The sequence below is a fragment of the Pteropus alecto genome, unplaced genomic scaffold, assembly GCF_000325575.1.
Source record: "Pteropus alecto unplaced genomic scaffold, ASM32557v1 scaffold433, whole genome shotgun sequence".
In the NCBI taxonomy this organism is placed as follows: domain Eukaryota; kingdom Metazoa; phylum Chordata; class Mammalia; order Chiroptera; family Pteropodidae; genus Pteropus; species Pteropus alecto.
In genome coordinates, this window is record NW_006433953.1 from 710686 (window position 1) to 727652 (window position 16967).

Here is a 16967-nt window from a genome sequence, read left to right on the forward strand (position 1 = left end):
TTTGAAAGAAACATCCCCTACTAAAAATTTCCTAAGCTATCCAATTGCAAAAGACCATTTTTTCTACCTACCACAAAGTGAATAAAATAAACCTTTTAAAAATTAACTAAATGGTATAATCACAGAATAGTTTAAAGAATAGTTATGCTTAGATAAGACAAGCCTCCAGATTATTGAGTCCAAACAGTGATGATGAAATGTGTATAAGTAGTTAGAAGGGGGAACATACTACAAAACATAAATGTCCCTAGTTAGCTCTGCAAACTATTAAGAAAAATAGAATTAGTCTTACTGCTAAAAAAAGAAAGTACTTGAAGTATGTCCATTTCCTCATGATTTAAAGCAGGATTAAAGCATCACAACTACTTACATTTGGATCAATACAGTGAAAAAGATCAATTTCATTTAAATGTTTAAAATTATCACTTCCTCCAAGACAGCTGTGTAAAAAAAAAAAATTAAAAATGAGGCTCTTCAAAGAGATAAAGATTAGTATAGTAATTTCAGTGAAAACACAAAACAAGTAAGCCAAAGTTATTGTTGTCTGGAATAAGCTTTTTTATGCAATGATATAAAATGTTAATTTACCTGAAAGTAAGTTTGGATTTTTCAAAATTTACATTAACATCTTTACTGTCCTCAACACAAAATTCAATGAAGACATAGTCCCTTCGATCGTACCACTTTGCAGAAGCAGGCTGCCTACAAATAGATAAAATTAGACAAAGTTAAGCTAGAATCCATTAACTGAACACTTACATAACCTCCAATGTTTAGCATACAAACAACATATTTCTCTATTCCATTAGAGCATTATTTTGAGTCAGTTAATTACAATTTCTAATAGAAACTACATATTTACTCTAACAGCTACATTGCAGGTTAAAACACAATAATACTTTGTAATAAAAAGGATTTAAAAATAAAACAAACATCGCTCAGTAGGGTTAACGATTTAGGTTGCCCTGTCAAAATTTATGTGCCACACATTTCGGGGTCTGCTCCTAAAACTCAACTTCACAGAATTAAAAAATGAGACAGAGCTAATCCACCGTCAAGTGAAATATAGTATTCAACATTTTTACTTACAATGCTAGGAACTTTGGGGGGAATTTAAAAGTATGATAAATAACAGTATTTGTTCTCAAAATAATTCTCACCTACAACTTATTTCTGACTATATAAAGCAAACTTGCTTTTTTTTTCTGGGCAGACAAATCTAACAAACTTTTATGATTCTAAATAATGATGTCAGATTAAAAACTAAACTTCTTTACAGCCTCACCATTCATCTATACACGTATCAAATACATGCTACACTAGAAGCAACCTGGAGTATTTGCCTTTTCCTTATTATTCATCTGCTGCTGTCCCTTGCAATACAGTATTACCTCTCTTCATAATGTCAGCTGCCTAGAGATCTCTTACTCATTCATTAAAATATGACTAAAAAATGGCTAGAAGCAAATACTGCAAAATATAGTTGATTAACAGTAGACAAAAACTATATGTAGTAAATACTTTAAAATTCTTCTTTGTAATCTTTAGATAAGTTAAATATTTGCATATGCATAATTCCTAGAGGAATTCACACGCATATAAATGAACTACGTTTGCCTCTAAAGAATGAGCCAGAAAGACAATGAGGAAAGGAAGGAGAATCACATCATTCTCAATTGTTTCAATTTTAGAAAAAATAAGGACGTGATGTTTTGATAATCTTAAAATTAGTTATTGGCTATATAGGACTTCTTTGTATTTTTGTTAACTTTTCTGTAAATCTAAGATTATTTCAATAAAGTTTTAAAATATTAGTAATTTTATGTTCAAATACTTCATAAATCAACTCAACTGATAGGAATTGTTGTTTCCAAGCTCTCATGTTCCCAACCCTAAGGAGTAGCAGCAAAGAAAAGTTGCGACCAGCTGTTCACCAACATTTTTACAATTGTTAAACTTTACCAGTCACTACTCTGGAACACTGATGTCATATCTGAAATAGGTTAAAAATTTCCAAAAGTTTAATAGGTTAATAAATAGGTTAAAAGTTTCCAAAGTCTAAATATCAGCAAATCAGCAAGGGTAAATAAAGCTATTTTCTTTAGGCGCCTACTGGCAAATTTAAAACAAACAAAAAAAACCAAGGGATTTTTAAATGACTCTGAAAAAAATGTTTAACCAAACTTCTGTGGACTAAGGAATCACAACTTCTAATGTTAGTTTGTTAATATAGTTAACAAACAATTTTAGGAGTTTTATGAATAGGTCACACAATACGCCACATATTATTTCTACTCATTTTCTTGCCCAAACAATATTCTCAATATGTGGTAACATATTCTATCTTTAACAGAAAACATCTAACTTAATAATTAAAATTTTAAATGACTTTCAAACTGAAGCGACCAGATAGTCTAGTCGTAAAAAGCACTAACAATAACAATCTGGAGGCAATAAACACACCAGTGCCAAAATACTATTTCCGACTAAAAGAAACCAGGATTTCTACAGAGAAATGGCTGACCTCAGCCTGAGGTGGGAAATATAGATGACCTTGGGATTTCTTGTACAAATGAGGCTTATAAGGACAATGAGATCAGACAAAACGGGAGGCAACGATTAGGGTCTCTCATCTAGACCAATAGGATTTTGAGCATCAGAATGATTGCAAATTGATTCAAATACAATGAATATTAAAACTGAGTTTATACGGGTTAAAAAAATATATAAGAAGAACTACCTATAATTTTAGAGATCACCAGAAAATGCTACAGCTCCACTCCTTTACAAATTGGCATTTAAAGAGAAAGAATTAGGCATTTTCCCTTTTTTCTCTTTATGAACCTTTATTCATGGTAACTGAACAGGATCAGTTCATCAAGGAAACTTCAGTACAGAATTCCAGCTTTAGTGTACAGTTAAAACATGAGGGGGGAAAGTTACTATTTTGCAGCCCTTAAACTGATTTGGCAGTGATCATCAATGGATGAAACTATCAACAATGACTAGATGAACAGCCGATAAAGAATTTACGATCTTAGCATCACTAAAAGTGGGACAACCAAACATATACCTCCTAATCTGATGCAACATGATACATTCCACAGTAGACTTAATTCCAGTCTACAGGAAATATGAGTAAAAGGAACAAGTGGCACAAGGAAGCAACAAATCCAGAATACTGTTTCTTAGATCAATGGTATAGAGGAGTAGGGGGGAACTACTTAATCTAGATTAAGAAACCTAGGAGTTATCAAACAAGTGAAATCTGTGAATGTGGTCTGCATCTCGATTTAAACTAAACATAAAAAAGATTACTGAAATTGTGGAGATCTGGCTATGAACAGGGTATTAGGTGTTATGGAAATTACTGTTGGTTGTTAGCCATGAAAGGCATTGTTTTTACAAAAAAATGTCTGTTTGAGATGAAAACTAAAGTATATGGGGGTTTGCTTTAAAATACTTCAGAAAGGAAAAAGGGCTATAAAGCAATGTGGCAAAGGTCTGCTAAGGGTTGAATCTGGAAGATAGGTCGATGGAGAGATTATATTCATAATACTTTTTAAAAAATGATATTAAATGATTTTGGCATGAAATGCTTTCTTCCTTTGGAGCAACTCAGTCTGTGACATTGTATTATTTAAAAATTTAAAAAGCAAGAAAATCAAATTTTCCATTCAATTAAGACACAAAAGAAAACAAAGACTGCGACAATTACAGCTCACAAAATCTGGCTATAACTGTCTAATCACCATTAATCTACAATTTCAAAAACTGTTGGTCAATAGCACTTACTTGTTGCCACAGGTATCCAGATTTTAGATGGTCCTTATTTTAAAGCACTAGGTCTGGGATTAACTTCAAAATAAAATCCATTGGACAATGGGGAGGGAGTAGATAACAATCAAGAAAGACCCTGTGATGATAATGGCTGAAGCTGAATAATGGGTGCATGAGGATTTTAGCATTCTACTTTTTGTGTTTGAAAAAAATACATAACGAGCTAAAAATAATTAACCTGATTAATTAGATTCTTCTCCCAATCTGTTTTACAAATGGCTATTTCGATAAATTCTGGTAAATGCTTTTGTAGCCACATTTAACATAATCTGAAGATATTTAACAGTACTGTCTACTTTGTAAATGTCAAGTTGCATATAAAGAGCTTATGGTAACGAAGAAGGAGCACACTAATGGTGACCTGGTTATTACAATGACTATATAAAAAAAACGAGTATATAAGCTCTTCAGTTTCTGTTCATAGTAAGGACTTTGGAACCAGAAGAGAATCTTTTTTCTTAAAATTCACAGTAAGTAATCCATAGTTAAATCATTATCATGGGCTGAGTTGTGTCTTCCTGCCAAATTCATATGTTTAAGTCCTAAACCCACAGCACCTCAGAATGTGACTGTATTTGGAGAGACTGTCTTTTAAAAGGTAATTAAGATAAAGTGAGGTGTCAGGATGGGCCATAATCCAATATGACTGGTGTCCTTATAAGAGATCAGGGCACAAATACAGAGAGAAGACCCTATGAAGGCACAGGAGAAGGCAGCCATCTGCAATCTAAGGAAAGCTAAGGCCTCAGAAGACACCAATCCTGCTGACACCCTCGATCCTGGACTAACGCCCTCGAGAATTGTGAAGAAATAAACTTCCATTTAAGTTAACTTCACCCAGTCTCTGGTACTTTGTTACGGCAGCTTTAGCAAACTAATAATCATTGCGGATAATAAAAACAAATTAAATGATCTAAACCTGGGAGCCAAAAATGGTTTTCACATTTTTAAAGAGTAAAAACAAGAATGTGACGTACATATTTGTGCCCAGCAAAGCCTAATATCTCTAAGTGACCTTAATCTAAACCATCAAAAATATAAGGGGAGACACCCTACACAACCTAAACCAGTAATAAACATATATTCACTCATTTGAAAGGGAAATCAAATATTTATGAATTCGCTTTTCATCTTCAACGAGGATTACTACAATTCTTTTTCTCCAATTAACTCAAAGGACTGATTTAACTCCTAAACTAATTATGTTGGATTTACCTCTAGCTTTAGACTAACACTGGCAAAATTCGTAACTACTGTGCAAGTCTGTTAATTCATTTTAAAAATAACATGCCTATAGATGCAAAAACTTTCTACTTCAGCATACATTAGGTAAATAATACACAACTTAAAATAATATTCCCCCGCCCAAAACCCCCAGTGGGACATTCCAAGCTCTTCTGCCAAGAACTTTAAAGTTCCACATTAGGACTGTATTAATTCAAGCAATTAAATTTTGCATAAACTAAAATTTCCTCTATAGTTTTGACTAAAATTTCTTCTTTTATTTTATAAGTATAGAGTAGAAACCATATTATGGTTCCCAAATACCATTTTTAATATTCTAGAATCTGGTGGGCTTTAGATTGTAGAAAATTACAAGCATTCCTCACTTTAAAAAATGGATCCACCAGTGCAATGGTCTGAGTGCACTGCCCCAAAATTCGTATGTTGAAATCATAATGCTCAGTGTGTTACAGTATTAGAAGGTGGGGACTTTGGGAGATGCTTAGGTTATGAGAGTAGAGCTCTTATCAATGGGATTAGTGCCTTATAAGAGACTCCAGAAGAGATCCCTAGCTCCTATTCACAGCCGTGAAAACATCACAAGGAGCTATGAATCAAGAAGAGGGCCCCTTCACCAGAAGATGACCATGCTGGTGCCTGAATCTTAGACTTCCAGCCTCCAGAACTGTGAGCAATATTATTTCTGCTGTTTATAAACTTCCCAGTCTGTGGTAGTTTGTTACAGGAGCCTCAAAAAACTAAACCAGCAAAGCTAAATGGAAAAAAACCTGCGAAGGAAAATTTCCCAGTTACTGCAATTCTTTTGACAGTTTACTATGTGCAAGGCACACTGAGTTGTAAAAGACAAAACATCTCAAGCCTTTTATGAACAGGCATATTTATACTTAATTTGGGTTTAGTTCATAAAGCTTAAGGTTGAAAACCACATTAGGGCTAGGTCACGGTTGTCCCTGGAGACAATGAAAAAATTACTTTATTCTGTAACCGGGTAGTTAAAAAAAAGCTGCAGCTACCATCCCTCTAGAACTCTGGAAATCTCAAAAAGAGAACATTCTATACACAATAGAATTCTACAGCATATGATTAGTCTCTCTCTATAAACATCACTATGGTCAAAACTCCAAATCCTTTTTTTCTCTCAGAAATTCCAAAGTTCAAAAGTTTTTATAAGCAGGTATTCTGGATCATCACACAGAAAATATGAAAAATCTTGGTCCATACATGAGAATTTAGCGAATTAAAAATTATTAGTATTCAAGTGAGAGGTCTACAAATCTTAGTTAATACCATAATTCAAATTTGGCTCCCTGAAATACATGATTTAGATCAACCTCAGGGGACCTATATATTATGTACTCATTTCACCAAATTCCATATTATTTTAGCATATTTCCCCCCAGAAATCTTTAATCTGTTGTGATTTCAATCAGATTGGTTTATTAACAATTGTTAATATTTCAACCCTTGCTCTGAATCATTGGAAAAAATAGGATACTATTATTTGGTCACAAAATATTAGGTTCCTCAACACATAGACAAACGTACTGGAGAAAACAGCAATCATGACCGTTCAATAAAAACGCTCTACTTTTGTAAAAGTATTTAAAGGACTGCAAAATGTGATACGAGGATGTGCTAATTAACATTCTTTATGATGAAACAGGCAAATATTTTAAAGATAAGTTTTATCTTCAATTAATGGCCTCATACAGAAATTAATCAAACATAAAAAAGTGAGGAAAAAGAATTAATTTTGACCGAAAAGCCAACTTCTTTAGATTTTAAAAAAATTGGCGAGAGGCGAAGAAAGGCAGAATTAGTTAAAGGGGAACCAACGGTAATCATCCACAGGTAAGAGAAACATCAGTCTGACCAAAACATAACGAATAAACTAAATATTCCCACACACAAAAAAAAACATTCTCAAAAAAAGGGCTCACAAACAAGTCAAATGTACTTTGAGGGTATATTCTGATAGGGTACTTCTCCAGATTTCTCAAAATATGGAAAGCCTCAATTAATAGATATAAAATCAGAGATCTGACTTGTAGGTGGAGCTCACCAACTTTTATCTTTCAACTACTGCCCAGCAAGCTATACGAAATATACTTAAATGTGACTGAATATATCATCTAGCAGAACACAGGACCAATAGTAGAAGACCCCAGTTAGTCCTTACCCCCTCACCATGGTCAAGCACCTGATGCAGCCAAGATTTATAGCTAAAATACATTTATTTTTTTAAAATTCTTTTTATTGTTATTATTTAAGCCTACAGCACCTGGTCTTCCTAGGTGGTCTCCCATCCAAGTACTAACCAGGCCCGACCCTGCTTAGCTTCTGAGATCAGACATTGGGCTTGTTCAAGGTGGCCTGGCCGTGACCATGGACTGTGGCTCCACTGGGGTGCGAACCCAGGACCTTCTGCGTGTAAAGTAGACGTGCTAACCACTACACTATAAAACCACATCCACTAAAATACACTGAGTTTGAATGTTTTGCCAGGAATTGTTCTGGAGATACAGCGATCAACAAAATAGACAATCCCTACCCTTAAGCTTATATTCAAGTTAGATGAAATTTAGTCCAAAAATCATCTAAGAAATATAAGGGTAATGAGATCAGGTCCATTATTAGCTATGATTTCTTTCTTAATGTATAAACAGGTGAGACATCGTAAGATAACACTCTTTGGCTTAGTACTTTGAAAAGTACCAGATATTTTTAAATTTGTAAGATATTGGAGAACATTAAGATAGTCTTTAATAGTACACAACATCACATACTTTATTCAGAAGTAATTAATGATAGTCCCCTTATGAGTTCATTCTTAATGGAGCATATTTGTCTAAAGATTACTTTGAATTCTAAAATAAAATAGGAATCAGAACACTAACTTTTTACTATAGCTTAATAATGGAGTAACTATCTTCTAGGTTTAGAAATAAGCTAACAATACTTCTAGTAAGTGAAAAGCTTCTTAAAGACAGGATTCTCTAATATTTTACACATTCCGAAGTATCTTTAAATATCAAAGGTTATAGAAAAATAAAACTCATTAAAACCAAGAAAATAAAGTCAGTAGTAAAAAAAAAATGTTAAGTTCAAAATCACTGATTTTTTAACTAAATGTATCACATCTCCAAAGTAGATAATTTTTTTCATTTACAAAAGAGAATTAGGAAACTAGTAAATGCATTTCAGTTTGTACTAAGTGAGGAATGATATGGAAACATGAAAATTCTGCTACAGAAAAGGAAAAAGTAGTTCCAGGTTCATAGGCCAGCCTGTTTTTCCTTAAATATTATCAAAAACCCTGCCTATAAATGTCTCACACCAAATTCTCTCATACACACATTCTTTGCCTCTTATTTTCAGATCTTCTGTATGTCAGTTGTACTACTATGTAAAACTTTCTGTAAAGGTAACCTAAATACACATGCTAGCCCCTGTGGTTTCTAAATTATGTGGAAAGGTGCACTGGGGCACTATGGAGAAACTTACAGGGTGGCCACAGAATATTTTAAATTTGAGAGGAATTCAGTGATACTCAACTTCAAGCAAAATTATCAAGTGGTTCAGTTAACAGTAGAATGCATGCACTACATTAGGTTGCATCTTTGCAAAGCTGGATTTTTGGTGGCTGCTATGATTTAAAAAAATCAGTGGAGAACAGATATAAGGAGCCAGTCTGATTTCAAGGTATAGAAAGTTATATAGTGCCCAAAAGGCACACACATTCCATCAGTAACCATGGTTATATAAGAAACTACATTTTTCTTTACACATTCCATTAGTAACCATGGTTATATAAGAAACTACATTTTTCTTTCAATTTATGTGTATTCATTTTTCAAAGAGTTACTAAGCTGTTAAAACAAACTACCTAAGTTCTGTGGACCTAACTATCTAATAAGCAGAACTGCTAGGTTACTCCTTTTGGCCTAGCAGCCCCATTTAAAAACAAACAAACAAAAAAACTACGAAGACATCAAGGTGTGAACAAAGAGTGGTAGTGAAGCTCTGTACTAGTTCCTTTATTTGATAATTCCTACTCTAAAATATAAGGTGAAAGCTGTTCTTAAAGTTACCCCCCTCAAACTTAATGACTTTCTTCCAAGCTACTCTATGACCTTCCCACATTCCCATTTTTGTGCATATATCCTTTTAACATTCCCAAAGCAGATAATTTTTTCTTCAAATTAAAACTCAAATAAGATCTCTTATTGCTTCCATTACAAGTTTCAGTCAGAGCTTCACTACCACATGTCAAGAAGTAGTACAGGCTAACAGAAGCAGTAGTTTAGATAATAAGATTGAACTAGAGAGACATGGTTTTTTATTTGAAAATAAAAAGACTACCTGAAAAATAATTCTTTTAAGTGGAAAAATAAGCCTATCAAATGCTGATTTCCAATCCTATTTGGGAGAGCCCCTTGTACTAATTAGCACTCCATGAATATTTGAAGAACTAGATACTGAAATTTAATATTAAAAATTGTTAAACATCTTTATGACTTAGATGCTTTCAATACACAAATTAAACATGCTGAGTTGAAAAGGGCCCTGACGTAAACACTTTTTAGCAATAAATATGGCTACGTATGAAAAACTATTGCATAGAAAATCCATAACAGCAAATTTTATTTGCCTTTCGAATATAACACGGGGGAGAAAATATTGCTCAAGGTTAATTGGCATTTTCCTGGAAAACCAAAAGTTCAAAGATGTCCTGGGGAAGTGCAGAAGTCAGCCTCAATTTAAAATCTATCACTGCCAATCTACAAAGCAAATAAAAAGTTTATGACAACCTTCCTATTTCTGTAAAAATTTACACTAGATCCAACAACTCTCAATTTAAGAACTCACATAAAATATAAAATCAGATTAAAAAAGCATTTAAGAGCTAGGCTGATTTGAAACAGCTGATACTACAAATGTATATTTTCCTGAAAACTGACAACTCACTAACCAAGATCCTAAAATTATATAGCTTCTAGGTTTTAAAACTGAAAAAATAAAATCAAACAGAAGAATCTTAATTAACAATGCAGTACATACTGGTCTGCACTCAAGTGATTTCTCAATTCCAGTTTCTACTGCCTTCTAGTTAAAGTCTAACTAAGCACAGAAAAAAAGAAAACCCAGTTGCCAAGTTACAGTGGTTAGGAAAATCAACATTTAACAAAGGCCAACATCAGTTACTCTTCCTTAACTTACAAAAATTAACCATATACCATATGCTCACTATTACAAATTGTTTTGGAGACTAAAGACTGATAATTTTATTTTGGGGACTCAATCTGACAAAGAGGGATGATGGCAAAGTAAATAAGATTTTAACCAATGTTAAGAGATAGTCACCGTATGTTTCTGAACAGTTTATTAATTTAATTACAAGACACCAGAAACAATGACTTCAAATAGCTCCAAACTAATAAAGCATTTTACTCTGTATTTATTGTTACTGGGTCCAATTTAGAACCAGAACCAATTACAAAAGCTAGTTTAAAAAAGTAGCACTGTCTTCCCTAGACACCCTGTGGGGGTGGGGAGCGGGGAGGGGGGGGAGGAGTTGGTAGAGGTCTTAAATGGAAGGCCTTAAAATCTCAGCCTTCTCCAAGATAGGTGAGATATTGACAACTCTCAGTAAACTAGAAAAAAAAAAAAAACTTTTAAAAACCTAATTAAAAGAAATTTACCTAGGAAATCACTACTTACTCGTAACATTCATATTGTAAATTCATTCAAGTCATTAGTCCATTAAGATCCTGTAAAGAATTTACAAGGTGGCATATACTGAATATTTTAAAGAGAATGAGATTTATCTCATTCTCTTTACTCATTTTAAAAGGAGCATTCTTGTAATTACGGATGGATGGCTTTTTGGAATATTTTTCATTTGAGTTTTTAATCTATCTACATAACGTTTCTTATCTATTTTAACTATTTTATGTGACTTCTTGAAAGTGTTTATTTCAAAACATACTGACATGGTATTTCTTCGTGAAAAGACATTCTGTTTGGCTACATTAGTCTATTAAAAGTTGGTAATGCTCTGAGAACTCATTTTGTACTCATAGATATTTTAAGATTGACAATCCTACATTATTTAGAATAGACATTTCAAAGGGAAAAACAAAAGCTATTTTACATACATTAAAACCTTTACTAGACACCACTTTTGAGGGGCGAAAAATCCTAAAATTCTAATACAGCCCTTTTACAGTAAATACACGCGTTCGCCCCGAGGCTTGTTCTCCAACAACTGGAATCCTTTTCATTTAGAATTCTAGCCTAATATACTCATCGTCAATGTTATTATTTTGTTAAGTAAGCCCTTGAAAGTGCATTACTTCTTATAGGAATAAAAATTGTTCCCCTTCAAATGCTCTCCGTAACTTTCAGCGAACAGCTGATACCAAAAAAACTATAAAACTGACATTTCTCACATTTGAAAAAGTAAAGGTTTTCCTGAGAAGACTGTAAGGCCTGGAAATGGCAATGCCAAGAATTCTTATTCGGTTAAAATCACTAAAGTTTTTCTTTATCATAGAACTAAGATTGCTGAAGAACCTATAGTTACCTCCACGTAAACAAATTTAGCTCTTTAAGACAACAAGAAGGCAATTATATATCTATTTCATCTTTAAATTAAAATAGGATAATGAAACCTCGCCTCAAGTTTAATACTTAAGACAGAAAATGTCCACAAGTATCTTCCATCTAACACACGTGCAGAACTACCTGGTCAATGGTAACTAACTCTTAGCTGCCAGGGACATGGCTGAGAGATCCGGCCACCTTCAAACCCTTCGAGAGACCTAAGTTAGGAGGAGGCCTGGAAAGACCCGCACTACAGAAATCACGACACTCGAAAGTGGTGGTGGTGATGTTTCGGCCTCCCTCCAGTTGTTGCCTAGCAGTTCCTGTCGCTCTCGGCCGAGGGCCGCGTGGTGCTCTACAAGGAGCCACCACCAGCCTCTGGTAGCACCCACTACAGGTGCACTTGGCCCAGGGCCTAAAGCCGGCATCGCAGAGCGGCAGAACCAGACTGTCCAAGAAACGAAGTGGCGATCCAAGAGGGTCCACGCCTCCAGAGCGCCGCAAGGCAAAGAGCTCACAGGAGATTAAAGCCCCAGGCTAAGTTCCGGAGAGTTAGGACTAACCCAGTCTGCCAAAGGGGGAAAAGTGGGATTTCCGGGACCGGGAAGCTGAAGGACGGTTTAGAGGTGGGGGAAGTGGACATCTAGAGGAAAAATGTCCTCCGCCCGCCAACGGTAACCGAATGGAGGATACTGAACCTCCCACCCCCAGGCAAGAACGATTGCCACCACTGAGGGGAGAAAGCCGAGGGGCCGAAAGCGGGGGAGGGGAAAGGCCGACCCCAGCGCAGCCTCGGCCTCCTTGCGGGGCGACCTTCTCTCGGCGGCGTGTCGCACTCACATCGTGAACGGGGCAGGGGGACGGGTGAACGAGTGGGAGGGCCTCTCCGGCGGCAGCTGCTGGGCAATCGACTCCTCTCCGGCGGCGACTCCGGCGTTTTCTCCCCGGTGCGGCCTCTTCTCGCTTCTCAGGCGACGGCGGCGGGATTGAGCTCGGTCCCCAGAATGCACCGCGCGGAGAGAGCGGCTCCTCTGGTCGGAGAGAAGAGGAAAGTGTAGGAAAAGGGGCGCGAGGACGGAGGATGAACGTGCGTGCGTGCGAGCGAGGGCTGGTGAGGCCGGGCGGCGGCTGGTGACGCAGCAAAATGCCCGGGCCCTGCCGTCGCGCCTGCGCACTCTTTGTTTTCGGGCTCCTGCGCGGCTTTCTAGAGATATCTACGGAAAGGGCGGGGCCTCCCAGCTCCTTCGCGATCCTTCCTGGCGCTGGCCCCGCCCTTCGCTCGCTCCCTGCAGCCCCTACTTGTTCCCGCCACTCCTCCCGCGCTCCCCCTCGCGTTAGAAAACCGTTGGCGCCTAACCGCCTGGCCACGCGCCTTGAGCGATCTCCCCGGGAGACGGCTGTGTTGACAGCGGGAGGAAAGCCGAGGTGGAGGGCTCACAGAATCGGAATGGCCTGGAAAGTGAAACGGGGGTTGGTTACTCTTAAGAGAACAAACCAGCCCACTGAAGAAACGTTCCGCCGCAAAAAGATGTGAAAAGGGCGCCTGTAATGGTGATATTTGCGGAAAAGAGCTAACTTCATAATTGAGGGCCTGGGTTCACCTCGCCGTTTTTCTGAACGTTGGAAACCCTGTACAGGAGCAGCGGAAATTGGAAGTATTTTGTCTGAAGAGGAATGTTTGCCATTTGGGGCAAACATTTGCCCCTGCTTTGAGAGATTAGTGCTGCAGATAAGACAGGAAGGTTATTTAAGTGGAGAGTTTAGGTTTGTGGCAATTGAGACTAGAACACTCGGTGTCTTCAGGCACATCATTTGGGAAAAAGTGTTCCCCATCTATTTTCAGCCGATCTCTCGAAGTGTCTTTGTGTAAGGCACTGGGTTAGGCTGCATTGAAGGGGGGCGGTGGGGCGTAGTAACCAAGAGAAAACCATCTCCCTGCTCCAGAAGGCCGCGTTTAACAATGCAGTAAGGGAGAAATATACCAATGCATCTCTAGTTAGAATACAAAGGAGATTTATGGAAAGTGCCATAAAACAATTTGGAAAAAGTGGGGGGTTCCTATTCAGCTTTAAGGACTTAGCGTTTATGCTTTGCAAGTTAGGTATTGGAAACTACGGACATTGGACCCAGTGCTCAAATCTTGTTAAAAAGGTTAAAACCCAGCTTTCAAATACTGATTCTAAGGATCCTACAGCCTGTTGGGAGAAATAAAATACATAAATCAGGATAATGGAAGTACAAAAAGTAATGGGAGCATAAAAGGGGAAGAGGACTAATTCAAGATAAGGTTTTGAAAGTGGGTTACAACCAAACAATGGTGGCACTGAATATCAGACTAATTGTTTTAAATTTATTGCTCTGATAGTGGGAAGCTATTGAAAGTTTTTTGAAGGGGAGTAACACTCTCATGTTCTAGAATAATTTGGTTACAATGTATAAGGTGCACTGAAAATGGAGGAACTGAATTGAAAGTAGAATTGAAAAGACTGCAACCCTAAATAACTGGTATTTTCTCATCAAAAGAGGTTCTGTGGGAAAACCTGCTTTTCACACAAGAAACTTTTGAAAATTCAGACGTATTACACCGTAATTCATAGTTTACTTCCCCCGTAGGACATATTTCAAGGGGTTTCTCACCCAGAAGTTATGCAGACACTGGCTTACTATTAGGTTTATCCATGCCTTTGTATGTTATTTCAACCAGTGGCTGGTGAGGACCCAAGTTGTACCAAGCTTTTTTTATTTTTTCAAATTCGCTAACAAGATTTTGTGAGAAGGGCCAAAATCTAGATTGAAACGTGTAAGTTATAGTGTAAGGGCTTTAGGGAGATAAATCTGTAACCTGAATTGGCAGACATTAGAATATACTTGGCGAGTATCAGATGCCATTTCACAAATTAAATACTAAGTCTCCTAAGAGAAAAATTCTGAGGCCAACTTTTTAAATTAAAGGAATGCAGAAACGTTTTGTCAGTTAAATTGTAGCATCTACTTTCTGATATTTTTTCTGAGGACTGAATTTAAGTGTGTCCACAGTCACTAATAGCAAAAAAGAACTTTATAGATTGAAATATTTTTAAGCAATATTTTAAAAAGTTAAATTATAACGGATGAGAACAATCTAGTTTTATGAGTGAGTTCTAATGAGATAACTTAGAGGTTGTTAGTTTTGTATTTGTAAGGCAAATAAAAAAACGGGCAAAGTAGTAATCTGTTCTAAGTATAGGGGATCAGAAATTGATTATAAAGTTTAAAAGGAGACTTAATGATCTAGCTAAATATATACATCCCATAGCAATTTAAATTACTTGATGATCTCTGATGCTATCATTATCTTCCCACAATTTAGAAGCATACCCTATCAGTCTGGTTTAACAATAATGGAAAGAGTTAAAAACGACTGTATCACTTGTATCAAGCTTTTTCATATTCTGAGTTTTTCTATCAGTATCTAACTATGCGTAGACAAAAACATGAACAGATCTAGGTGAAGGAAGAGGCTTTAAAAAGGTAATTTACATGTTTAAGTAAAATGTATTGAAATCTTAAAAATGGTCTTGCACCCCAAACTTTACCGATGTATATACATGTGGAGTTTATACTATAGAAAATGAGACTGTAAAAAGAGTGGTATGTGCTTATTTCTATGTAAATTAGCAATAGTCTCTAAGATCAGAGGAAATCAGGTGGTAAAGTTTTAATTTCATGGATTTCATGAAGGAGAATGTATTATAGTTGTTGCGTAACTGCTGTAAGTAAACATTTCATTGTGCTCTTTCCATTGTATATTGTAGGAAGTAATCAGAAGGTTATGTTACATTCAGACATTAGATTTTGGAGGAATGTTAACACCATTTTGTTCAGCATCTTTCAGAATAACTCAGTATAAAATGGAATAATGGAGAAATAGGATTGGTTTCAAAGTTAAGGGGTCTTCCTTTTTTTCTGATTCTTTTAGTAGTTCCCCCTAAACTTTTTTGATGCTCCCTTTTCTAAGAAATAAGGGCTATGTATTATCATTTGGACGAAAATAAGAAAAGACCAAATGCTAAGAAAATAATTTTTTAAAATATTTGGAATGTAAAGCCTACCAATGCCTGATACTGCAGAGCAATATTATTCCTGGCCTTCAGGAATTGTCTTATAAAAAAGGTAATAAGTAAGTAGATTCTTGTGCATCTAGATTAACACACTTTTGAAATACCAGAAGTAATACCTCTCAAGGGGATATTAATCCTCAAGATAACATGTAATCTTGTTAAATATTTTGTAATGCAATCCCTGCCTTACTTTCTCCCACCACCATGTAATCTTCCTTACATTTCAAATGCATAAAAGAAGCTGCAAAACTGTCCTTTCTGGAGCTTTTGAGATCTTGTTCCCTGGCATAGTCACCAGTTTGGCTCAAATACACACACACACACACACACACACACACACACACACACACACACACACACACTATATATATATATATATATATATATATATAAAAACATAAATTATAATGCATCACAGTGACTACTGTATTAGAGCTATAAACAGTACTGTGGGAACTGCAACCTGAAGAACTAAGTAGGGGAGTCTGGGAAAGCCTCAAAGCAGGGTAATGATTAAGAGCTGTGTTTCAAAGGCTGGATAAATTTTCCCAGGCCAATGGTAAGAGGCAAGAGAGGGTGTTCAGGATGAAAATATAGCATATGTAAAGTGGAGGCAATGGAATTTTCAGAGATCTGTGCGAAGTTCAGTGTGGCTGGAGCTTAGGAGAGCCTAAATTGAAGAGAATAGTGAGAGAGATGGCTAGAAAGGTGAGTTCAGGCCAGATGGCAAAGAGCCCTATATGCCTCCTTAAAGAGTTTGAACTTAATTCTATTGGCAACAAAGAGAAGTTTTTTTTTTTGTAACACCAAGTGAGAGATGTAATTTTTTTTAATAGTAAGGCGTATTTACACTGTGTGTTCACCTCCTGTAGATTTCTTTCTGTCACTACATATTTGACCCCCTTTACCCTGTCTACCTCTCCCCTCCCACTCCCTACCCTCTGGCAACCACTAGTCTATAGTCCATGTCCATGAGTCTCTGTTCTGTTCATTTGTTGCTTTTAGGTTTATATTCCACATATTATGTGATTTTCAACCTTTTCTGTCTGGCTTATTTCGCTTAGCATGATTATCTCGAGGTCTATCCATGTTGTCGCAAATGGCAGTATTTCATCTCTTCTTATGGCTGAGTAATATTCCGTTGTATATATGTATCACAACTTCTTTAGCCAGTCA

At 36.3% G+C, this 16967-nt stretch overlaps 1 protein-coding gene across 3 annotated transcripts in view; it reads right to left on the bottom strand.

Moving 5' to 3' along the window:
- Nucleotides 1-12931, bottom strand: part of PTGES3 (prostaglandin E synthase 3) — a 19939-nt gene extending 7008 nt beyond the window's left edge. The window contains exons 1-3 of one of the 3 annotated variants that reach the window (XM_025044696.1): nt 12532-12931; nt 589-702; nt 371-440 (exon numbers count right to left, since the gene is read on the bottom strand). In XM_025044696.1, the coding sequence (XP_024900464.1) occupies nt 371-440; nt 589-702; nt 12532-12533 (186 nt within the window). In that variant the 5' untranslated portion in view covers nt 12534-12931. The remainder of the gene's footprint in view (nt 1-370; nt 441-588; nt 703-12531) is intronic. The other 2 variants (XM_025044697.1, XM_006908920.3) reach the window with 2 other exon arrangements.
- Nucleotides 12932-16967: the final 4036 nt, after the last annotated feature.